This window comes from Chanos chanos, chromosome 14 (assembly GCF_902362185.1).
Source record: "Chanos chanos chromosome 14, fChaCha1.1, whole genome shotgun sequence".
Classification (NCBI taxonomy): Eukaryota; Metazoa; Chordata; class Actinopteri; order Gonorynchiformes; family Chanidae; genus Chanos; species Chanos chanos.
This window is the reverse complement of record NC_044508.1, coordinates 17,629,633-17,654,379: the sequence shown is the minus strand read 5'-3', so window position 1 is coordinate 17,654,379 and position 24,747 is coordinate 17,629,633. Positions and strand designations below refer to the sequence as shown.

Genomic DNA, 24,747 nt, shown 5'->3' with positions numbered 1-24,747 from the left:
CATTTAAGTCTTCTTAAGTCGTAAGAGGAAGCAATTTAAATGTAGGTAAATAAATGTCTCAGTAAACGACTTTATATGGGTAACTAATTAATGTATTGCCACTCTGGTAAATTGTCACCGAGACATGGGGTTTCAAAAGAAGTTGCATTTCAGAATCCTTTTTGTTGAAGGTAAATACATCAAACAATATAAAATATAAGTGTAAATGTTTTTATAAGTGTAAATGTATTCATGCTCAAATTTGTGACAATATTTGCAACTACCTAAACAAAGGGTATAAACAAACTTTATCAACAGGTAAATCTGTTTTCAAGTTTTAACATGCTATCATTAATTTGACACACTACAGAATAGGTAAATTCAGATGCTTTTCCTTTATGTTGGATCACCTTCCAATGGGCACTCATGGAAGTAATGATGGGATAAAATATTGACCTGATCTCATTCCCAAAAGAACTTCCTTTGTGTTTTCCTCATCACATCCACGGATCCTACAGGAATGTCGGGCAGTACCATGAGGTGAGCCCCAATAAGCCTCAACATTTCATAAATTGGGCCGTAGATGGATCACACATTTGCCAAAATAAAAGTCTTTTACAATGATACGCAGGATTCATACCCTACGCGTCATTAAGGTGATTTCAGTTTAATTGTGAGGTAGAGTCACTTTAATATATGACTGTATATTTTTAGACCCTCTGCCATCAAATCTCAGCCGCACACTCTCCAATATCACGTTTGACTGGATTTAATTATGTTGATGACACCTATAGACAACGTTTCAGTTATGAATTGTTTCAATTTGGTATTGACTACGGTGCTTACGGTCTTTTATAGTTGCAGTATCCCATGATTACTCACGACATTTTGTAATAATTAATTAATAAATTATAAATTATTAATTAATGTAATAATGATTACAAGTAATCTTTGCAACTGAGACTCGCTGTTATATTTTATTTTTATTTTTTTATGTATTTATGTATGTATGTATTTATTTATTGCGGGACTTGCATATAAAATGTTGTTTCACATGTACATATTTTCTTGTTATAGAAAGATGTCTCAATATCTCCAGCGGTCAAAAGAGACTTTTATATTAAAATTTTTGATCTGGGGCGGTCGTCTTGTAAATATATTATCATTGCCAGCTTCACACTGCTGTCTCGGGTCTGTATGATTTAAAAATAGCATCATCTCATCTTCTCGCTGACAGCCTGCTGGAGTGACTCTCGCAGCACAGAGCTGCGAGCAGTAGGAATGCGAAGATGGCTACAGATCTAGGAGAAGTACTGGTCCCGTATATGCCCACCATAAGAGTTCCCAGAACAGGAGACAGGGTCTTCAAGAGTGAATGTGCCTTTTCCTACGATTCCCCTGTGAGTAATTTCTCCTGGTTTTGTTGAATGTGTGTCTGAAGTTGTGCCAGTGCAACCTGCAGCTTTTCTCCCAAACACGTGAAGGGCTGCGTAGCTGAAGGTGAGATCCAGGGAGTTCCGTGACCACCATTCGCACAAGCGTAAGACCTGAGAAATAATTAAATAAATGCGAGATGTTTACATCCTATCGTCTGAAGGGATTTCCTTTGTCCCCGATGTGGTTACTGCACTTGATTCTCTAATGCCTATGACAGAATAACATTATAAACGAGTAAAGCATAAATTGTGTAACATTTTGCAGTTTGACGTGATATTTGGCCTTGAATTTTTCTGTTAGCAACTGCAAGCAGGCACTATAGCGTTTTACTGTGGAAAGAAAGGTGGAAAGAATATTCGTTTACAAATAACTTGTGTGACCACCTGTATAGATGTATAATAATTTAGAAAAATACTGCGTCATTCAAATAAAATGCACTATGTCTCACTAACCAACGACCGTCAAATTAGCGCGCAAGTTCCCCTTTGTATTGGACTGAGAGTGGGTTACTTATCAAATGTGACCTGTCAGAAAAATCCAGGTCATTGATAGTCTTAATTTGATTTGACCACAAGAGAAACGTGAGCGCGGAATAAACTACAAAATGGTCCCTGAAATCTCAGTGATTAAACGAATGACCATCGGCTGTTTGTCACGTTTGTATATAGATTTGCGATAACTTCTCGCCTGAAACATATTTAAAGGTGACTCAGCCGTGTGGAGTTCATCATGTCAGACTGAAGACAGGTTATTTTTACATTAGCGCTGTGGAGGCTCGTGTGTCACTTCGAACTACTTTAAGGTTTGTCATGGACTTTTATGAGGCCGTCTCCCTATCCTAGATATAGGTTAGAATAGCTGCTTAATGTGGACAGGCTTGTTTTTTTCCAAGAGTTCAAGAGCTGTGGCCACAAGACCATTATTTTGTTTTTTGTTTTGTTTAAACTGGGCAGGCAACGAAGTCATTCTAAAACGTGAAGACAACGATACGTTTTGAAGTGTGTGTTTATCTTATTGTATTTTACTTTACTGTATTTATTTCTCATTTTTTACACTGAGTAAATGAACAAGATAAAATCCTTGTAAACTCGTACACTGAACTTCAGAAAAATGTCAGATGATGGATAAAAACGATTTCATGAGCAAAAAGAAAAACAAACAACCCCCCCAACAAAATAGAAAACAACAACAACAACAAAAACAATAATCGGTCACAGGAAGCGATAAGGTGGCTTTGGCAGTTCGTCTTTGTTTACATGCAACGTAGTAATAAAAGCATTACAAAAAATAAAGAATGTGCATAAATTACACCTCATGAAAATTGTTTCAAAATGTAAAGTAATATTTCAAATTTAATCAAACCCCATACTTTTGCCAAGTTTTTGGAACATTAGTTATCTGTGAATTTAAAGCCTTGTAGAGAATACCTTGAAACAATACACGGAATGTATGAGAACTTGATGATCTATGTAATTTGAGTTTTAAAGTAACTGTATTTGTATTTTTTAACAGGAGTCTGAGGGGGGCTTGTATGTGTGCATGAACACATTCCTGGGCTTTGGAAGAGAACATGTGGAGAGACATTACCGCAAAACTGGACAGAGCGTTTACATGCACCTTAAACGCCATGTGAAAATGGTAAGAACTGTGTGAGAGAGTGTTGCTCTCTTCTCTGTTAAGGAATCTTTGCACTGTTACTATACTATTATACTTAACAGCATAAAATTAAAAACTCACAATCAGCAGGTTGTTGCTATGATATAGGTTACAGCTTTCTTTATTTTAGAGGATTTAATTCTGTCAGAGGAGAAAAGGCACACAGCACTTTTTTGTTGATTGGTGTCGCACAATTAGAGACAGTAATTAATGGCAGTGAATAATTGCTGGTTCTCTCTTATACTGTGGTCTGTCTTTAATTGGAGTGATTTTGTGGTATTCCTGTTGACAGTACCTTTGTATTGTTGAATATGATGAAGATGCAACTAGTGTCCATCTTATCATATGAATGTGGTTTTCCAGCCTAGTTCTTCCCAGTGTTGAAATTAATGGGAAAGTTGTTCAAAACTGATATAAACAGTAATGGGGCCTTTGTTATACCTGTTATATTTGTATAAAATATAATGCTGCCATGGAGACTTTATGCAAGTTGATATATTGCTAACTGTGGTAGTTTAAATTAATATTTGGTATTCTATGAATATATCAGTGGTGAGATCTGATGAAGTTCCTTTTTTCTGACATGTGGCTCTACTGCATGTTTTGCTTGAGACTGTAACCTATAGTGTGTCAAAACACAAGCAACCATGTGCTGCTAAGACTCCTACACACTGAGGTGTGAGAGGAGCAAAATTCGATAGGATTTCTGATGTTATTACAGGATTATTACAAGTCCGGCTGATGTGGCTGATTTTTGGCTGGAGTGTTCTGATTTTGTTGTTCTGGTCAAACCTGTGAATCTGAAGCCTCTGAAATACGTAAAGGCCTGTGAATAAGTTAAAATAATTTTAGGACACCAGATATCATGTTTTGAAGGCACGTATGACAGCTTAGCGGTCATTTTTTGGAGACGTGGTGCTCTTAACTGTTTCCTCTCAGCCTTAATTAAGCGCAGATAAAATGAGCAGCCCCTCAGTAAGTGCTTCTATTTTCATGTCTGGTTCTGTCCAGTAACAGCTGGCCGCATTCCTACAGCTCTGGTGTCTGCTGTTTTCCCATGAAGCCACTTGATCTCAGAACGTGTCAGCATTCTCCTTGGTCATTCAGTTCCTCGGCTCACTCCACAACCGATGGGGATTTCCCTCAGTTTAACTTAATTAAGCTCTTTTTCATCTTTTTAATTCAGCTCTCAATAAAGCTTTTTTCCCCTCCCCTGTCACCTCCTACAGTAGCTCAGCTACAGCAAAATGTAATGGTACATTAGCAGGCTAAGGATGCTGCATGTAGGTTAGCTCTTTGAGTGGTTATTGGTCAACCTAGTCCTCAGTGGTAGTAGTAGTATTACTGATGTACCCAAGCGACCTTACAAAATAATTAGTGACACTGTGGATCTTCAGAGACCTTAAATAAAAACTAAAGGCAACGTTCATTGTTTTGTGCTTTGTTGTTGGAAACTTAAATTCAGATGAATGAGCTGTGGATTAGAGCTGTTCATAATCACTTTCAAATTGGCTTATTACTCATTCTGCTGATTATTGTTTTGCAACAGAAAGCAACAGGTGCTGCAGGAGGTGCGGTGCCAAGAAGAAGGAACGGCAAAGTGTTTTTAGGTAAGATTGACTAAATATCTCTTTATACACAGGACACACATTCAAAAAAAAAGTTGTGTCTTTCAAAGGACAGTGTGAGAACACTGTGAACTTGCACACCTTTGGCCAAATTAAACCAAACATTCGAGCCCTGAGATATTCCTCAAAATCAGTTTTACATTGTTTTGTCCTCAGAGCAGCCTTTTTGTTGTTGTTGTTGTTGTTGTTTTTGTTGTTGTTTTTTGCTGATCCTGAAGAACAATTGTCATGTTACAATGATTGTGTTATCTGTAAAATATATTCCCATGTTCAGTGGCTACACTCCTGTCCTGCTAGCTGACTATATTTAGCTCATTTATTTGTATATGCAGTTAGTAACCGTTCTAAATCTGAAGTGCCACATGCCCCGACTGGCCTACTCCCCTTTGGAGAGGCTTGGTTTACAGTGGGCTGCCTTGACTGCTTCCAGTCTGCCCTCAGCTGCTGTACCCTGTCAGCCCTCGCGGCTGACGCACTTCTGCCGGCGGAGCGATGACGTTGGTCGCTTTGAATCAGGTGGCCGTCCTGTCCGCCCTAACGCTGGTTCGGACGCTTGTTACGTCGCCGCTTTTGTGCTTCTGATTCTGGAACCTTCCGTACTTCTTATCATTTCGCGTAGGAAATCTGGCTTACAGGAGATAGAATAGACGCTCTGTTTCAGATAAACAAAAACACATTTTAAGGTAGAGACAGCCCGATCTATTCTGGTGGAATAATGTCACGCATTTGTCAGGATCTGGGCTGACCCTTTTGTTTTTGGCTATGGAGGACCTCTAATCCCCCCCTCCCACCCTCCCCTCCTTCTCAATGAGACTCCAGTCCAGTGGACTGAAATGTTTGTTTGCCATTTCCATACCAGTCTGATGATCTAATCAGCTAACAGCCTCTCTCACACGTCATGGAACATAGACCACAAACGATGGCCCGAGAGCAGGAGGCCAGATATGCTGAGACAAAAAAAAAATGTGTAGAAATCATTTGTAGCTGTAACTTTTATAGCTTGGGAAGACATCTTTCAGGAAAACTGTCCACCTTAAATGTCCTCCAGTGCTAATGTTCTTGAGTTCATTCTGTTGAGATAACTGACCATATCTGCCCCGTATGTCAGAGACCCCTCTTAATTTCTAATTATAACCCTCACTCATTGTTTATGGGAACATCTGATGATTACCATGGAGCTACATTCCCTATTGTTACTTTAGGAGCTGAGCAGCAATTGTGGATGGCAGGTGTGACACGCATAATCAATCAGCAACGTTAGCACGCTGTCAAGGCAACGCTAATGCCAATGTTGATGTAACCTGATATCTGCTTCCTCTTTTTGAAGATTTAGAACTTAACCGTGATTTTAACGGGGATGATTATGAGTACGAGGATGAAGCCAAACTCGTAATATTTCCAGATCACTTCGAGATCCCTTTGCCAAATATTGAGGAGTTGCCCGCTCTGGTTAGTGAGTGTACATGTCGCATGCCTAAGGGCTTTTTAAACATCTGACTCAAAATGAGAGTGGCTTTGCAGTGCTACTGTGTGTGTTTCTATAGAGCTTGCTTTACGCCTGTTCTGTGCCATTGGAACTCTCTTGCGTTTATGAATTACCGCATGCATGCTCCCTGTTTGTTTTCTCCATTGTGTACGGTGACCTCAGTGTAGTCAAGAAACATGTTTGTGCGCATGTAAACATTACGTCTTGCGTATGGCTTTTTTTTTTCTTCTCTTTATTCACCAGGTGTGTCATTTCACTGTCTCAGATAAAAATACAAGAAAAGGAATTTACTGTCTGTAGATCCTTTTCACCATTTATGGATGTAATGCATTATTTGGCTGAAATTTGGAGAATCTTACCTTTTCTTTACGCGCTATGAAGCTTACATAAACATTTATAAGTACTTAAATATAGTAGGCTCAAACAGGCACGTGATCTGTTTCTCTGTCAGAACTGGCACTAGAAAGTTCAGGCCTCTGCTCTGATAGAGTGAGTCTTCTTGTCTTTTTTGGTTGGAATATCGTTGTGTAGTCATCTGCATGACTTGCTTACTCACTTACTTTTGTCTCTTTCACTTTCGTCAGTCTAGTTGGTTCTTGTTCAATCCTGGCTGTTTTGATGCAAGTATAACCGCAAGGAACACAAGCATGTGAAGTGTTCTGCCTAGATTCAGTGTTTTGGTGTGTTTTGTAGTTCCACACTCATAAAGCCAACAGACATAGCTAACACATCTCTGGTGACACTCAGGTGACGATAGCCTGTGATGCAGTTCTCAACGCGGCCTCAGCGTATAAAAAACAAGAACTGGATTCCTGGGGAGAGGAAATTCAAGTGTCCAGACATGCTAGAAGTCTCAGGCAGCAGGACAACGGTGTCCGAATCCCACCCAGGTTAGTCACGTGGTCCACAGGCCCACTGACCGACTGCCACTCCAGGTTTTTAATGAGGTTTTTGTTTTTTTCAAAATAAAAATGTGATTGTAAAAAAAGCCAGCTTCTTGTTAAACCCCAGACTCTGGGGTCAGATCTTGGGAGTGGGGGACCAGGTGTGTTTAGGTGTGCGATATGTGTCTTCTCTCAGTGGCTGGAAGTGTGGGAGGTGTGAGATGAGAGAGAACCTGTGGCTAAACCTGACAGACGGCTCGGTTCTGTGTGGGAAGTGGTTCTTCGATGGGAGTGGAGGAAATGGCCACGCACTGGAACATTACAGAGAAACCAACTTTCCCCTGGCAGTCAAACTGGACACAATCACCCCGGATGGAGCAGGTCAGTAAAAATGAAGCATTTTGTTTCCCATTGCTGCTCATTATTAATTACACCGCTGTCACTATTACTAGCAGTTATTATTGTTACCATGGAAACAGACATTGCTACCATGACTGTTGTACTTGAAGGCCTGGTTAAATTAACCCATAATAATAAATTGATAATTATTTGAGATCACTATAATAATGACAATTATATATTTCTCTACTGTCATATACAAATGTTGGGTGATAACACCACCCTTGTCTCGCCACACCCCTCGTCAGTATCTGATCATTAAATAAACATATCAATTTCAGATTTTTCTTTTGCCCGAAGCTCTGTGTAGAGTTGTTTTTGTTGCAGTCATTTTGCATGAATCATGGGATTTTTAGGCTAGGCCACCAGTTGACCGATGAAAGGGGCTGAGAGTGTTTGAGTGTCGACAGGATTTTTTATGCAAAGCTGCAATTTGGAATTGAGGCAGAGAAAACCCGGCGTTCTCGTTCTTTTCAGACATTTATTCGTTCGATGAAGAAGAGGCAGTCCTTGACCCGCACATCTCCGAGCACCTGGCGCACTTTGGTATCGACATGCTGCAGATGCAAAGGGTAAAATTTGAATCGAATGCCTTGATTTTGCATTGTGATTCTAATCAATGTATGAATGCATAGTAACTAATAAGGAGTCTGGTTTTACGCTCAGGGCATTCTTTGTCCTTTCTTTGCAAGTATGAAAATTTAGAACTGTTTCCACTACTATAGAGGAAAAAGAGAAATTCATTTATTTCCTTTCAAAGTGAAAACAATTTATTTCTCTTCAAAGAGGAAGGGCTGACATGGAAATCCGGGGACCTGAGATTCCCTTAAAGGAACGCTGATGTTTAGATGTGGTAGACGGGGTGAGAGTTTGACTTTGTCCCATGTTAATGAAACCATTCTTGAATCCACTGGTGTGAGGACAGTGGTTCAGTATCGCCTAAAGTGGCTCCGTTGTCCTTGGCTGTAAATCGACAGTGCTGAGTCACCCAGCTCAGTGTTCCAGAACATGGTAGTTCCGCCACCGTGTTTAACAGTTTGGAACGTTTTAGGTCGAGTGATTCCTTTGGCCGTCTCAAAACATAAACTCGTCCAGCGTTAAGGGAAAAAGAATAGAACATGACTCACGCCCATCCACTGCCCTGAGGAGAAAAAACACCGAAGTTCAGAATTTGTGCTCTTTTTACGCCAGGCTTTGTGGAATTGTGCAGTGGCCCTGGATAGCAGTAGTTTTCCAACGGCAGTCCTACAAGTAATATCATGACAGAGTATTTTTTCAGATGTAACTGAAACATAGTGATGCATATTTGGTCCTGTGATCATTTTTGAGTCCGTTGTTGTTTTGATTTTAGCAACTATCCTATTAAATGTCCATCTGTCCCTATTGGCAAGCTTTGACCTCTGACCACTTTTTGACCTCCGACCTCTTTGCTGATGTGGTTATTTCCTGTTTAGCACATGCTGTCTTTTTCTTTCCTTCTTTTCTTTCTTTTTTGACCATGTTCCCCTGAAATGTTAAAATATCTTAGAAATTCATTAGCTGATGCTTTTATAGTTCAGCTATCAACTATTTAATCCATTTTAAAGTCTGCTGGACTTTGTGTTATTTAAGAAAGCCAAGTGTTTTTAGGATTTGAGTATGTATTTTGTAGTTGAAATGTATTGGTAATTAGTGCTAAAGTGAATATGAAACATATGTAGAATCCTTTTTAGAATCCCTTCCGTCACACTAATACCATAAAAGGAGTTGTTTTCATTAGGTGTTCCTGTAATTTTGTTTACCTGCTGTGTAATTGGATGTCGAACTGCGTTGTTACTGTTTACTCCAGTCTCGTATGTCGTCTGTGTCTGGAGAGGAAGTGACCCGTGTCTCTGTCTCTGTCCACAGACAGAAAATGGGCACACAGACAACCACGTTGAGCCGCGTGTGAGTGAGTGGGAGGTGATTCAGGAGTCTGGGCTCAAACTGAAGGCTGTCTTTGGTTCAGGTTACACGGGCATTAAAAACCTTGGCAATAGCTGCTACCTGGGCACTACTATGCAAGTCTTGTTCAGCATCCCAGAGTTTCAGAGAGCGTGAGTACCCCTTAAACATACTTGTCAAATACCAGGGACTGCATTCAAATGTCAGTTTCCAGTAATTTTCATCGTTGTAAAGGAAACCTATGTATATGGCTTCGAGTCCATATGAGATGCAGTGTACCATCATCTCTCTTGCTAGTAATTCGCTCACTCATTCACAGAGTTTTTAATGGTATGTGTCAAATGTTAAGTGCTGTTCTAGGTTGTTAGTCCAGCCTGACTAATATCTCAATTACTTTTCCTCTGTGACCCTCTCTTTTAACTTCCCTTTAATATCATGCACCAAATATGCTGTTCAAATAAAGACTGTTTGATTGATTGATGAGTGCTTATCACTCTTCTGTGAATGTGAACATGTTGTGGTCGTTACTGTACGTCTCCAGGTATGTTGGGAATCTCCAGAGGATATTTGACTACTCTCCCCTAGATCCCACACAGGATTTTAACACACAGATGTAAGTGTAATATCGCAACAAAAATCTTTTTTTTAAAACATGTGATGTAGTCCAATAGAAATAACCCGCATTACCTTTCCAAAATATGCCAACTCATTTTTCTTTTCTCCATCTCTGTGTCTTTTTCTTTTCTTCTCATTTGCATTTGCTTTCCCCCTCTCTCTCTCTCTCTCTCTCTCTCTCTCTCTCTCTCTCTCTCTCTCTCCGGACACAAGGGCGAAACTCGGCCACGGGCTGCTCTCGGGACAGTACTCCAAACCACCAATGAAATCCGAGCTGATTGAACAGGTGATGAAAGAAGAATACAAGGTATTTGACTGGAAGTGTCCTGCCTACACACTAGCAGTCCATAGCCCTTACTGACCCTGTCATGCTGACACTGTAAGGGTTATTCAGCATTACGGAAAAAAATAACCCAGCGGGTCTTTTTTTTCCCCAGTCCTCATATTTGCTTTTAATTGCTATTGAGGAGTGAGTACAGTCAGTTCTTACTGTAATTGCGGTGAATGAAGCACCATAGGGCTTGCATGCTGTGCTAACACTATCAGCACTGGACATGGCTAGCATATGTTTACAATCATTTTAGGATTATTTAGCATCACTGGGTACAAAAGTATCTTTATTTATCTGAAGGTACTGACCTATCAGCCCACTGTGCATGTTTATTTTGAAAATTATGTATTTGACAGTGATGGAGTTTGTGAAATAGTAATGGTTTAGACTGCAGTGTTTGTTAGCCTGAAAAAAGTGTGTATGTGTGTAGTTGTGTGGGATGGCGCTCTCTCTCTCTCTCTCTCTCTCTCTCTCTCTCTCTCTCTCTCTTTCCCCCTCTCTCCCTCTCTCATACCCCTCCTTCCCTCCCTCCCTGTGTGTGCGTGCGTGTGTTCGAGTTCATGTTCGTGTGTGTGTGTGTGTTTTTCTTGGTGGAGATAGAGATTAATTTTTTATGCAGTATGTCTTGAAGCAGATTTCATTCCAGCCCATGTTTGTTAAGAACAGACTACATATCCCATAAGCCTAAGGCGTCTTCATGCATCCCAGTGGCTGATTAAAACAGACACTTGTTGAAATAGCCTTGAAAAAAAACCCCTAATTGGTTAAATGTTTTCTAATAGCAGAGTTAACCAGAGCATGCCTCTCTCCTGGCATAATGAGATTCCAAATTTAGCGCTCATCATTTTGTTAAAGCAAAGTTTAGTTTGGCAAACATTACCATAGCTGGAAAGGAAATGCCAATCAATAATATTTAAATTTGTCTTCTTCCTTTTCCAGCAGCAACAGAAAGGCATCTCTCCCAAGATGTTCAAAGCACTCGTCAGTAAGGGACACCCAGAATTCTCCTCAAACAGGCAGCAGGACGCCCAGGAATTCTTTCTGCATTTGATTAACCTGGTTGAGGTTTGGATCTTTTCTTTTGATTTTGTGTGACTAATATTATTGTTATTCAGTAGGAAGATCATGTGAGCTTTCTCTTTCTGTGTGGATATAGTTTGGCTCATCTCTTGCCTGGTTCTGGGGGTTAGAGACACTTTTCACCACCACCCTCTGCCCCAGATTTGGCAGACACACACACACACAGGCACACACACACACACACACACACACACTTGTGCTCTGAAGTGACTTTCTCAACTGGGTTAAAATTAGACCACCCATATCAGTTACACCGTGCAGATAAAGCCTCCTGTTTTCCTCAGCCTTGTGACCCATGGCCAGCATCAACCCCCCTGCTCCCTTTCCTTGAAATAAAAACAAACACTTCCAGTGGTCTTCTTCTAAACCTATATGAAGGAAAATTAAAAATATACTGCATGTATGTGGTCATATTAACTTAGTCGGTCAGTCTGCTTTGTGCTCTGTGATACTGATGAACCTGACGTGAAAACACAGACAGACACGTCACATATAAACAATATTTGAAATTTACTTTAAGGCTGGGGATCAGATTTAGCTAAATGATTAGTGGTTAGTTTAGTGAACAGCTGTAACGTAGTGCTTTAATATGCTTGGCTATATTTGGGTGTGTCTGCATGTCGCAGGTCTGGAGAGGCAGAATAATCCTGGACAGAGAAAGGCTTTTCAAGCACGCTTCTCCTTCATCAGCAAGTTTTCTCTGCCTGGCCATCCAGGCAGTTCCCATGCTTCACATCCAGAGCCTGCTGGAGGAGGTTTAGAGACAGTGTATTTCTGTACACTCTTAGAATAGTGAGACTGCTTTGGTTTGGCTTCTTACAAGATGGTACCATAGATGTCTTAATTATAGTTCTGCTTCCGTTTGGTTCCACAAAAAAAAAACATGCTGAGAGTTTGACTTGAATTCTCTTGTGTGCGTGTGTTCAAAACTTTTTGAATTGATCGCACGGATGAGTTTTACATCTGAGCTGACAGTTTTATGAGATCTGTCAGCTACACTATTCTATATGCTGGTCATCTGGTCATGACACCCTACACCCACAGAGCACACGTGAAACGGATAGTTTGCTGTGAACAGCAGAACTGTGTGAAATAATACTGGTGATATTTACACTGTTTTGTTGCCATTCTCCATCCCAGACACCTTCCATATTGAATCCTGATCCTGTTCATTCCTTCAACCCCAGGGGGTCAGGTGGTTCTGTCTGGTCAGGTGGTTCTGTCTGATGATCTGTCTGGTCATCTAAGAGCTCACATTCTTCATTGTTTATGATTTATTTAAAGTCTGTAAACCTGTTTCTCTGTAACTCACCTGGTATAATTATACACAAAAAATATAAACTGAACAATGTTTCTGAGATAATACGGCCATATGGTAAATGAAGTGAGACTCTTGACCATTCCATTTCTGTTTCACGTGTATTTTTATTCATTGTCGGGGGCGTTTTTTTTTTTTTTTTCTGGTGGATTTATTTGACACAGAGGAACAGTGGAGGAGCAGAGAACCCCAGCGACGTGTTCCGGTTCCTGGTGGAGGAGCGGGTGCAGTGTTGTCAGACACAGAAGGTGCGCTACACCCAGAGGGTGGACTACCTCATGCAGCTCCCTGCTCCCATCGAGGCCGCAACCAACAGAGGTAAACCTGCAGAAAGCGATCGCTCGTCTCGACGTTCCTGCCCGCAGAAACGTCTCGGCTTGCTTAATATGAAATATTCTGGACCTTAAATAAGAATTACGGATGGAGATTCAACAACTTTGTCTTTTTTGCCATTGAGACACAGAACTCACCTCCCATCTGTATTGCACCATGTGCTGCATGAATAACCTCAAAGCTCAGAACTCAGAAAATCAGCGCTGTTGTTTTTTAATAGTAACGCTATCAAAGTGGGTTAACTGGCAAGATATTTCACTAAAGTTTACTCATTTTTGTTGTTATTGTTTTTCTGTTTTTTTTTGTTTTGTTTTGTTTTTTTTTTCCTTTTTTGGTCACAGAGGAGCTTATAGCCTATGAGGCCAAACGGAAGGATGCGGAACAGAACATGCGGACTCCTCCAGACCCTGTGAGGGCCCGCATCCCCTTCACGGCATGTCTGCAGGCCTTCACTGAGCCAGAGAACGTTCCGGACTTCTGGAGTTCTGCGCTGCAGGCCAAATCAGCCGGAGTGAAGTAAGCCTGGTCCTGGTCTAAGACCTGTGAGGGGCGTTCTTAGTTCTTAGAGACCACTGATGCAGACAGCTTTGTATTGCCCTCAGACCTCTGTCATCCAGACTATATTATTTTCAGTTGTTCAGTTTAAGGAGAGCTTATGAACAAACAGGCTTGTAAAATAGCAGAAGTACCTTTAACTGTTTCGTTGCATAATTTGTATCACTGTATGAGTGGATTCATTACTTTCCAAACTCCTTCCAAAACGGTACGCAAGATGCACGATTTTTTTTTCCTTCTAAAGTATTGCCTCTTTTTTCCTAGGACTTCACGTTTTGCATCGTTTCCTGAGTACCTGGTTGTGCAGATCAAGAAGTTTACATTTGGGGTGGACTGGGTTCCGAAAAAGTTAGGTACGAATCGCGCACAGCGTTGGTTTGGCGAATCTACAGAGCCTGCACATAATCCTGTAGATTATTATGGAATAATGTATGGAATTACTCTGTGATGTAATGGTTTTACATTTATATCTTATGACCTCACTCCTCCAGTTTCACAAACCGCTGAACAAACAAATCACTAATTTACAATTGTTATGTAATGATTATCACCTGCGGCTGCCTGTCACTAGTTGTCTTGTGGAATTTAGGCTGGTATGTCCGTCACAAGCTCTCTTGTGCAATTTACACTATCATTTCACAGACTCTCTTGAGCAACACGCCAAGTGAAGTCGCCTGAGTGGGGAGTCACCAAACTATTTTTCGGAGTTTGTAGTTACACTTACATGTACGTCCAGCAGAGGGCACTTTCACTACGTTATTCAGGTGCCCTTGGAGGGAGAAAAACTATTTCTGTAGCATTCGGTTTGCTTAAATTGAATCCTGAAAAACTTCCATTTCGATATTCTGTGGGAGATTCATTATTTAATGGAGGCAAACTTTGGAGGGGATGGAAGTTGTCTGCTCTTGCTATTTGCCCCTGAGTTAACTGTCATTTCAGACTGTACTCTCAGATTTGATTGTTCTAAGGCTGTGAGAAGAACCAAGAGTTCCTTACAAAAAAAAAAAGAGAGAGAGAGCGCAAAAGTTAGCAACGTTCTATATTTAAGGACCTGTTCCTTACCATCATCATTAATTCATTTTTGTGTATTTTAGATGACAGTACAAAATGACGAGTGAAATGACACGTTTGTCTTACTGACGCCTTTTCTGCACAGACATCTCCATCGACGTGCCGGATTTCCTCGACCTGAACCGTCTTCGCGCCACAGGGCTCCAGGCGGGTGAGGAGGAGTTACCCGACATCACTCCACCTATTGTCATTCCAGAGGACACCAGAGGTAAGAGAGAGAGAGAGAGAGAGAGAGAGAGAGAGGGGAGATCTTGTAGTGTTCCGTACCGCACTGTGTCTTCTCAAACACAGCACACACTGTTCTGCATACATGAATAAGAAAAATCGCTGCACTGAGTGTGTGCTTGACTTTGGTATTGAGCCAAAAGAATGTGTGTTTTTTCCTCTGATGCCCATACTCAAGGCAAATAACTACATGTGGGACCTGTTTTTTTTTTTTTTTCCTGGTGTGGTAAATAGCACTGTATTTTGAATGAGCTCCTCTCTGTTTTATTCATAAACTGTGTGTTCCCATGCCTTGCAAGAGTTTGTATTTTATCGATCGGAATATCACACGTCTGAATGTTTTCTTTGTAGCTTTTCTCTGAGCCTCTGTCGCAGAGGACAAAATTATTTTCAATAACAACATTAGAAATCATTAGAACAGATCAATGAAATGTAAGTGAGGGGTGGTTCCATAAATCATTCTGTTTAAATAGATGGATGTAGTTTAACCTTTTTCTGCTCTTATGAATAAATATTTCACATATGAATTTTTCACCCCACTGAGATTTTTATCTTTTTTTTTCTCTTTTTTTTTTTTTTTTTTACAGATAGCTCAATGAACAATTCTCTAGAATGTAAGTGCCTTTCAACTTCTAAAACTCTTAAGTCATAAATAATACATACAGAGATGCTCACTGTTTTAAATATGTAAGGCATAGTGTCTTAAGAAAATAATGTAGTGAAAACATTTTTTGCTGTTCTCTGTAAAATCGTACTTCTATGCGATTGCTGGGGAAAGTAAACTTTTTTTGCATGGTTGGCTTACTGTTAGTGATTCGGTTTGATTAATATACCTTCTTTGACACAGATCCTTGGGCGATTTGTCTTAGGCCCATCTTTTAATGAGGCCCAATGAGAGAAGAACAAGCTCTACGTCAATTCCAGAATGTTCTTTTTTTTTGTTTGTTTTTTTGGATTGTGATTTTTTTTTTACGTCATCCCTCAGCTCCAGAAATAGACGAGTCCTCCGTGATGCAGTTAGCTGAAATGGGCTTTCCTCTGGAGGCCTGTCGGAAAGCCGTGTACTACACGGGGAACATGGGAGCTGAAATGGCCTTCAACTGGATCATAGCCCACATGGAAGAGCCTGGTAAGACAGATGTACACGCTTATCCACACAAACATGCTCCTAACCCCCCCAAACATACTTATCCACACAAACGCGCTCCCAAAACCCACAAATACTTATCCGCACTAACACACTCCCAAAACCAACAAATACTTATCCACACAAACACACTCCCAACCCCTATATATTCACACTAACACACTCCCAACACCTATACATACTTATCCACACTAACACACAAACATTCTCCCAAAACCCACAAATACTTATCCACACAAATGCACTCCCAAAACCCACAAATACTTATCCACACAAACACGCTCCCAACCCCTATATATTCACACTAACACACTCCCAACACCCAAACATACTTATCCACACAAACATGCTCCCAACCCCCCCATACACTCTTATCCACACAAATGCACTCCCAAAACCCACAAATACTTATCCACACAAACACACAAACATGCTCCCAAAACCCACAAATACTTATCCACACAAACACACTCCCAAAACCCACAAATACTTATCCACACAAACGCACTCCCAAAACCCACAAATACTTATCCACACAAACACACTCCCAAAACCCACAAATACTTATCCACACAAACACGCTCCCAACCCCTATATATTCACACTAACACACTCCCAACACCTATACATACTTATCCACACTAACACACTCCGACACCTATACATACTTATCCACGCTAACACACTTGAACACACACTCCATGTCCCCCGGGACAGAATCTTCAGGGAACATCACCACAGATAACATTTCTATAATGTGTTACCTTGTGTGTGTGTGTGTGTGTGTGTGTGTGTGTGTGTGTATGTGTATGTGTATGTGTAAGCATGCAAATTTCAGGATTAAAGTAATTTATTTAGTGATACTCGTGTGGCTTTGCAGATACAGTGCGGCTGCACTATGTACATGTGTACATGACCATATGTACATATGTGCATTTTGAATGTTACAACCTGCAGGTATGATTTCTTCAATGGCAAATTAAGTGTTCAGTTGCTACTGCGGCCAGTGACCTCACTCTGCCCAGTTTGATGGAGCTGAACATATCCACAGGTTGTGCCACACTGAGAAATAAGGCTTTGCACAGCCGTTTTATAGTTATGCCAGTATCAAGAGTATGTCCTTCAGGATGTACATTGCTGACATCAGAAGGTTCAGTGTAAGTCAATCGCATTTTCCTCTTCTCTTCTACAATGGTCACCTAGAGAATGAGCTCTGCTCTGCATTGTTCATACTCACTCTGTGTGGCCTTGCTATTCTGTTGTAAATCTTCGTAAATCTGCATACTGTTAACTGAATCTTGAAACAGTAGCAGGGTTTCGCCGAAATCCCAAGGATATTTCGGAACTGAAGAGTGTCACACCATTCATATTTCACGTGGGCCTTTCACAGGAGAGGAATACGGTTTACAGTGATAAGAATGACTCCACCATTGAAGCTTCAGCTGTTTTTTGAACTTCGTGTCATTTTTTAAACATTTTTTAAACTCAGCTATCAGAGAAACATTGACTGACTGTGCAGCGAAAGATAAACTTGCGGACGGCAGTTTTTCATCGTGTGCACCTTCAGATGATGAGAAACAGCTTTAAATATCAGGCCTGGAAAGCTCTAAATTTTTAGCTTAATGTTCAAAGAGTTCCCATAAAATGAAATGGTGACAATATGAACTAGATTAGCTGCATGTGGCACAGTCAGTGTAATGCAGGTAGATGCATATTTGTGTAGGACGTTAAGATGCATAAAGAATACTATAATCATGTCAGCATCCAACTTAACACAACTGGGCCAGTCAGTGAAAGTCGCCCAAAATACAACAACCCTCCCACCCTCTGAAATAACGGTAATAATTTTACTGACCCCCGTAAGAGTATACGCTGATGTGACAGACACACAGGCAGAGAATGTTGTTTCCTCTCCTCTCCTCTCCTCTCCTCTCCTCTCCTCTCCTCTCCTCTCCTCTCCTCTCCTCTCCTCTCCTCTCCTCTCTCTCTTTCGTTCCCGTCTGCGTTGCTCGCTCTGCCTCACACCTCCGTCACCTGTGTGCCGGATACTCTCCACCTGTCCTGCTGTCCGTGTCCCAGTTAAGCAGCCACCTGAGACCCAGTGCAGGCCCAGACAAACACCAATCCTGTTGGTTCAGCATGTGGGCACGGGGCCCCCGGAGGACTGGAGGCCATTAGCATAAAAACTCAAAGGCTCCTCTGCTTCGTGCCTGCTCTGCAGACAGAACTGAACCCACACAGCTGAGCGTCACCTATACTCCACTCCGTCATCGTTTGGCTTTTTCCACCGTGCACTCTTCAGTTTCATTGCATTCTGGTGTTAGGACACGCTTCTGTTGTGAATGTCGATAAATGTAAGGTCACATTAAGAATAAACATAAGAGGATTGAACTGGATGGGCTTGGACTGAATGTGAGCGTACCGTGTGCGGTAAAATCCCATACTGTGAAAGACATGGATGTTGTTTTGTATGCTTTGAAGTGCATCTCAAAGGAAGGCCAGTACACTGTGTTTTCAGTGCCCGTAAGAGGCAAGAAGAAAGCAGAAAACACGTAGAAAAAGAAGCTGTATGGATCCACAGACTGTATGAAAATACTTAGATAAACATGATGTGTCAGGGAATCGTCACTCTTCAGTGCCTCTCGCTCCATTTTCTCGGAGGACAAAGGTTCATGTGTTTACTGGGGTCAAGTTCTCTGTTCGTGAAACACTTTTTCTCTGTTTGTCTTCTCCTCCTCCTCCTCCTCCTTCTCCTCCTCAGACTTTGCGGAGCCTCTTGTAGTGCCTTCCTTCATGGAGGCGGACCTGCCCAGCCCCAGCCTCCCCATGGCCTCCCCACTAGATAACCAGCCTCCAGAGGAGAGCATTGCCATCCTCACCTCCATGGGCTTCCCCAGGAACCACACTATCCAGGCCCTCAGAGCCACCGTGAGTACCCTCTCTCCCCCTCTCTCCCCAGCCCACACTCATACCCCCCCCCCCCATGCCCCAGCCTGCTGTGGGGTGTTCTGGGCAGGATTCGCTGTCAAAGGCCTGTAGTCAGACTGCTGTGGATTCCCTTTATTGGATTCTTGCAGTGAAATATTTGGCTGCCTTGTGTTTTGTCAGAAGGATGAGTGCTGTGGACATGCTTTTCCTCCAACAAAACTCAAGAGATACACCATTTTTATGTATTTCATTAATTTCATTTTTCATTTTTTGATTAGTTTTAATTGAATAAAGTGTTCAGACGGTAGGGCTATGGTAACACCAAATATGTTTTTAATTGAACAGCAAGGGCTTGTTAATTGCAATTTTTTTCAGATAATGTAAAATCCCTCCACAAATGTAATTTCAGCATTTTTGTGAGGTTGTTGTGTTTAAGAAACTGTCAGGATGCCTTTAAGTGCACAACAATTCATGACAGCATGCTTACCATTGCCTGCATGCTTTTGGCTTGTTTGAGCATTCAGAAAATGGCCGTTCCAGTCAAGTCTAATCTAATCTAATGTAATCCACGCACAGAATGGAACTCCAGAGTTAATATGTCGCACAGACATCTGGAGTTACCGGGTAGGAAATGTACATTAAGTGTATTACATCTCAAAAAATCCTTTTAAGTTTTTCAGTTCTCCCGTTACATAGGCAGAATCCAAACATGTCTAGCAGTGTCACGGAGTGCAGGGCACATTTCAGTTAGCTAGCTCTGGCTCACTGGCATGGGTGCCCGAGAAGTTGTCTTGGCTATAAACAGGTTGACTGACCTATATATCGCTATCATGTGTTACCATTTTAACAACAGCTGTGTGGACAGACAGTAGACCTCTCTGTTCTATATGTTGTTTGGCAGTAGCCCTCCTTTGGCATTGTGTGACATGTGAGACAATGTTATGATGCAGTGCTCAATTACTTTGTTTTTTTTTTTTGTCCATTTCTTTCTGGGCTTGTACAACTTTTATTTTAAAGGGCACCGCTGTCGAATCTTTGAAACAAAGTCCCGTCACTTTAAATTCACACCCAAAAATGAGTACATTTGTAGGTAAAATGAGTATTTCTAAATATTTAATGAATAGCTATAGAGTATGTGGAGGTGACCCTGTGGTTAATGTGCTGTGTCCTGACAGGTAAAATGTGATAGGAAAAACATCCCTGTTTTTGGCTTTGTACCTCAAAACAAATCAGTATCTGAGAGGCATGGATGGAAGAATGAGAGAGGAGAGGAGCAGGAGGAGGAGGGGGGGGGGGGGGGGGGGGGGGGGGGGGTGGTGTGAAACAGTGTGGTCTCACGGGTGGACCAATAATAGCTCGGTAACAAGAGGAAGACTTCACCCTCGGTGGCCCACACATGGGTGCCAGAAAAAGTCAACAGCGTCAGGTCACATTTGCTTTCCACCCAGGCAGCCACGTCTGAATCACGCTGCTATTTCAGATTAAGACCTAAAGCCCAAATGAGACTTTTCGACCACATAGAGGAGGGCTATTGCTGTGTTAGAAGATTTGTTTTGTTTTGTTTTGTTTTGTTTTATTTCTTGTTTATCTGACTTTTCATGTTTAAATGAGAGAAATTATGACCTTAAATTTTCGATTCAAATAGACTAAGGATACATTTAATTGAAAAAAAGAGTGGTAATCTTGTACATTTTGTAATAACAGTACTTTTTTCAAAACCCAGTGCAGTTTTGTTATGCAATGAATTAAGTGAATAAAGGGACAGTCAATATGTCTCTATCTATGTTCTCTTAATACTCACACCAAAACACTTGGATAGGTGGTATTGTGTGCATGATATGAGACTTGCTCATGTCTGGGGAGAAATGGACTAAAATCTGATTCTCAACGGTTTTAGCAGTCAGTGTTAACTATGTCTAATACAGCCGTTGTATTCTCATTAGCCAGTGCCGAGAGAATACAACTACCACTTAAAGAAATTATGAGGAAATGTTACGTGTTTGTTTGTTCGTTTGCAGAACAACAACTTGGAGCGAGCTCTCGACTGGATCTTCACCCACCCAGAGTGTGAGGACGAGAGCGAGGCGATGTCAGACATGGCGGACACGGAGCCCAACGACAACGCCTTCTCCAACGCCAACACCCACAGTGACTCCTCCCTCTCCCCAGACCAGGACCCCTCAGGACCCCGCATCAGAGACGGCCCTGGGCGTGAGTCTTGCTCTAACTGCTGTACATCTAAAGAGCTTCAGTTCAAGACCAAGATAAAGACGCAGCTTTCCTCAGCAGTCATATCATCTTCCAGAAAGGGGCGGATGTCTTGAGAGGAACCGTGTTCATGTCCGAAAGCAAAACGCTGCACGATTAAACCGCTTTGAAATTTTGTGAACCAAAAAATTTCAAGACGGATTAATCTCACAGCGTTTTACAGCCTAGTAACACGTTTAGACCTTCTCTCGCAATTACATTTATTACTTTGCATTCAGTCTGTCTCTCACAGCTAGCCCAGAGGGGGAATATGTCTCTGCCTCAGAAAAGCTGTGTCTTCGCTAGCTTTCACTGGCCCCATTTTCCATGTAGTTGTACCTTTCAGACAAAATCTCATTTTCATTTTCCAAACCATCTCATTTATAGCGGGGGCCTCTCTGTGTGACAGGAATATTGATATTCGTTTTTTAGCCATACGTGTATTCTGCCCTGAATGTTCTCTGTTGTTTTAACCAATTACAGGATATGAACTGTTTGCTTTTATAAGTCACATGGGAGCATCCACGATGTCAGGTCACTATGTCTGTCACATCAAAAAGGAGGGAAGGTAAGTGGAATAGACTGGATGTAACTCACTCATTATTGTTTAACACTAACGCTAATATGAACAGCTAGAAGCAAAAACCGTTAATCCACCATCACGTTCTCCTTTCCCAACTGGTTCTAACCTAGTTACTGAAAGAGATAATGATCAAGTGTTGCTTAGGAGTGGTTGAGTCACTCACGACTCTAAGCAACCGAATCTCTCTGATGTGTTTTTAATTCCCCAGATGGGTGATTTACAACGACCACAAAGTATGTTTGTCAGAAAGGCCTCCGAAAGACTTGGGCTACATCTACTTCTACCGACGACTATCTTCAAGGCCAGGACCTTCACACCTTCATCCTTAGGCTCCTGTATCGTCCTGGCCGGAGAAGAGGGGGAGGAAGAGAGGATGATGGCGACACTGAGGAAAATTCTGGAAGCGTTAACACACCTAAGCGAAGAGGAAAAACAGCCCTTTAAAGACCAGCGTGGAGGCTTACAATTCAGGCATGGTTTGAAAAGGGAAAAAACAAGGTGGTCAGTCTGTGCGTCGTCTGTTGTAGGATGTTTTTGTTTGTTTATTTGTTTGTTTGTTTGTTTGTTTGGTTTTCTCATCTGTTTATGTTGAGGTGTACTTCCTTTCTATATTAGAGGTACAGTGGGATGTGTGCAATTTTTGAAGTATGCAAATTTATATCCTAATATATACACCATATCACTTTTTAGATCAAATTTTTTTTTCTCTTTCTATGTCTTGAGCTGCTGTGCCAGTATTTTTGATGAGGTACTATTTTTTTTTGTAAACACGTTTTTTTTGTTGTTTTTTTTTTAATTTTTTATTTTTTTCTCTTTTTTTTTTGCCCAGATTGGTAATGCTACTACTGCCAAGCGTGAAGTATGCTCTGTATCAAAACTACCCCATGTTTCATCTCATTTGCCATCTAATTAGCACTGACACATCTTATCCATTACTCTAATGGTTTAGACAGAGAAAGAAATGGCTTTTGAGGTGCCGGAGTACCTGGCATGGATTTGACACACAAAGCCAACCCTTCTAAGTCTCACAGATCAACATTAATGTAATTAGAATGGATGAATGTGCGATAAATGGTATGAAATGGTCTAAACAGCAACAGAGTCAGTTAATTGATGGAATAGTGCAATTTGCACTCAGAACCATAAATTACCGTGCTTCTGAATGGTGTAAACATGCACTGGTGTATTGAATAAGTATTACTACCATCCTAATGTTGGCCCTCAGCTGAAAACATATCACTGCCAATATTTTGTTTTTCATCTCTCCTAAGATGTGGGAATCCGTCTGAAAGGTAACGGAGAACAGAGAGAAAAGCACCGGCAGCTCTTTACGTTCACAGTTTCAGCTAGGTGAACTCACCGGAAATCTCTGTCCTGTTGCATACCCGAGGGGGGCATATCACAGCATTCAATACCGCCAATGATATTTATAACTATTTTTTTTTATTTTTTTTTTTTGCTTATCTGAGACACCGTTTTTTGGTTTTTGAATTTATATCATCAATATTGATGAAACAGTTCAATGAAAATCAACTTTTGTCCCTGTTCAGATGTGTTTCTTTGGGAACACGTCTCTATACTTTGTAAAGATATTTCTCCTGCCCAAAGCAAGTGAAACTGGACATTTTTGACTTGATGGAAAAAGCCTACGAGGCCACGGCTGTGGAGCCATCATAAACAAATGCAGGATAGTTCACAAAAGCACTTTTACTTATAGGAAATCCATTGTCCTCTAGGTAGTAATTGCACACACTGCTCCAGTCCTGATGTTTTAAGGGAATGTTCTTTGTTTTATGTTGAATGTGGCAAAAAAAAGATCCTGTGAATGAAAGTGTTAAACACAAACCAACATTAGGACTACTCTTCATAATTGTCTGGAAACCAAGCTTTGGACTACTGTCCATTTTCATCAGGAAACAACTCTTCGACCAGCCTAAAAAAGTCATGGACTTACATCACCATGTGTTTTCCTCTACGCTCTAGGAAGGACTTTTTTTCTCTTACACAGAATGATTCGTCAGTGTTTTATGGCTCCCCACTCAGATTGAAGGATATAAGAGTTGGAATATTCAGCACGTCTTTTGAAAGCCCTGTATAACTCCGTTCTATGTCTTTGATCTTGCAAGAACACATCTCTTCTTTTTTTCTTTTTTTTCTTTTTTTGATTTTTCATTCTTTTATTCTGGAGACTTTGTAGTCCTTGTATTATCACTGACAGAGAGTGATGTGGATTTGATTTCAGTAGATGGATGACTCAAGTTCGTGAAACGCACATGGAGAAAGAGTTGTTTAAACACTTAAGCGGTATCAAAGAGGGAAGTCCCGTGCAGTTTCAATGCAATATTGCTTTAAATTCAAAAGCACACTCTGCTTTCAGTGGCACAAGTCTCTGATTGATTCGGATTCAAAACCCTGTGATACTGGGCTTATTTATACCCTTTGAAAGCATTTACACTTCTCGACTTAGCTCTCACCACTAATTCTTTCTCTCTCTCTCTCTCTCTCTCACACTCTCTCTCTCTCTCTCTCTCTCTCTCTCTCTCACTCTTTCTTTCTCTCTCCTAGAGTGGAATGTATCATAATTCTGAAGTGCACAGACTCATTTTCATCCCCCTGTTTTGTTTATCCCCACGCCTAAGCAATATTTACTAAAAGAACTGGAACTGTCTTTCCTGGAGGGTAACATCATATGCACTTTATCACATGAAAAAAAAATATGACTCTTTAAGATGCAATGTATGGCGAATGTATTCGTTACGGTGCTCAATGTTACCAAATCTCTCCAAAGCTTTAGGGGTCAAAACTCTACCATTGCTGTTAAACACTAGCATTGCTAAGTGTATCCACGCTAGCTTTCATTCACTTGACTGATTCTACCATACTGAATCAGAGACTACACAGCTCTTGTATTGTTTGCTCTGT

At 41.1% G+C, this 24,747-nt stretch overlaps 1 protein-coding gene across 1 annotated transcript; it reads left to right on the top strand.

The window, feature by feature from the left end:
• The first annotated feature begins 1,268 nt into the window (after positions 1–1,268).
• On the top strand, positions 1,269–22,154 carry usp13 (ubiquitin specific peptidase 13). Its single transcript, XM_030791129.1, has 21 exons — positions 1,269–1,379; positions 2,929–3,054; positions 4,622–4,682; positions 6,028–6,149; positions 6,934–7,076; positions 7,267–7,451; positions 7,947–8,041; positions 9,357–9,544; positions 9,934–10,005; positions 10,221–10,314; positions 11,278–11,403; positions 12,901–13,054; positions 13,411–13,585; positions 13,889–13,977; positions 14,781–14,903; positions 15,508–15,534; positions 15,906–16,049; positions 18,829–18,995; positions 21,014–21,206; positions 21,726–21,810; positions 22,034–22,154. The coding sequence occupies exons 1-21, from the start codon at positions 1,269–1,271 to the stop codon at positions 22,152–22,154; spliced, it is 2,601 nt and encodes an 866-aa protein (XP_030646989.1).
• Positions 22,155–24,747: the final 2,593 nt, after the last annotated feature.

Excerpts from the sequence above, each read along its gene's own strand:
- usp13 (XM_030791129.1), top strand. The coding sequence starts at position 1,269 with ATGGCTACAGATCTAGGAGAAGTACTGGTCCCGTATATGCCCACCATA. Across the intron at positions 13,586-13,888 it reads GCCAAATCAGCCGGAGTGAA|GACTTCACGTTTTGCATCGT; the intron begins GTAAGCCTGGTC and ends CTTTTTTCCTAG. Across the intron at positions 16,050-18,828 it reads AGCCCACATGGAAGAGCCTG|ACTTTGCGGAGCCTCTTGTA; the intron begins GTAAGACAGATG and ends TCTCCTCCTCAG.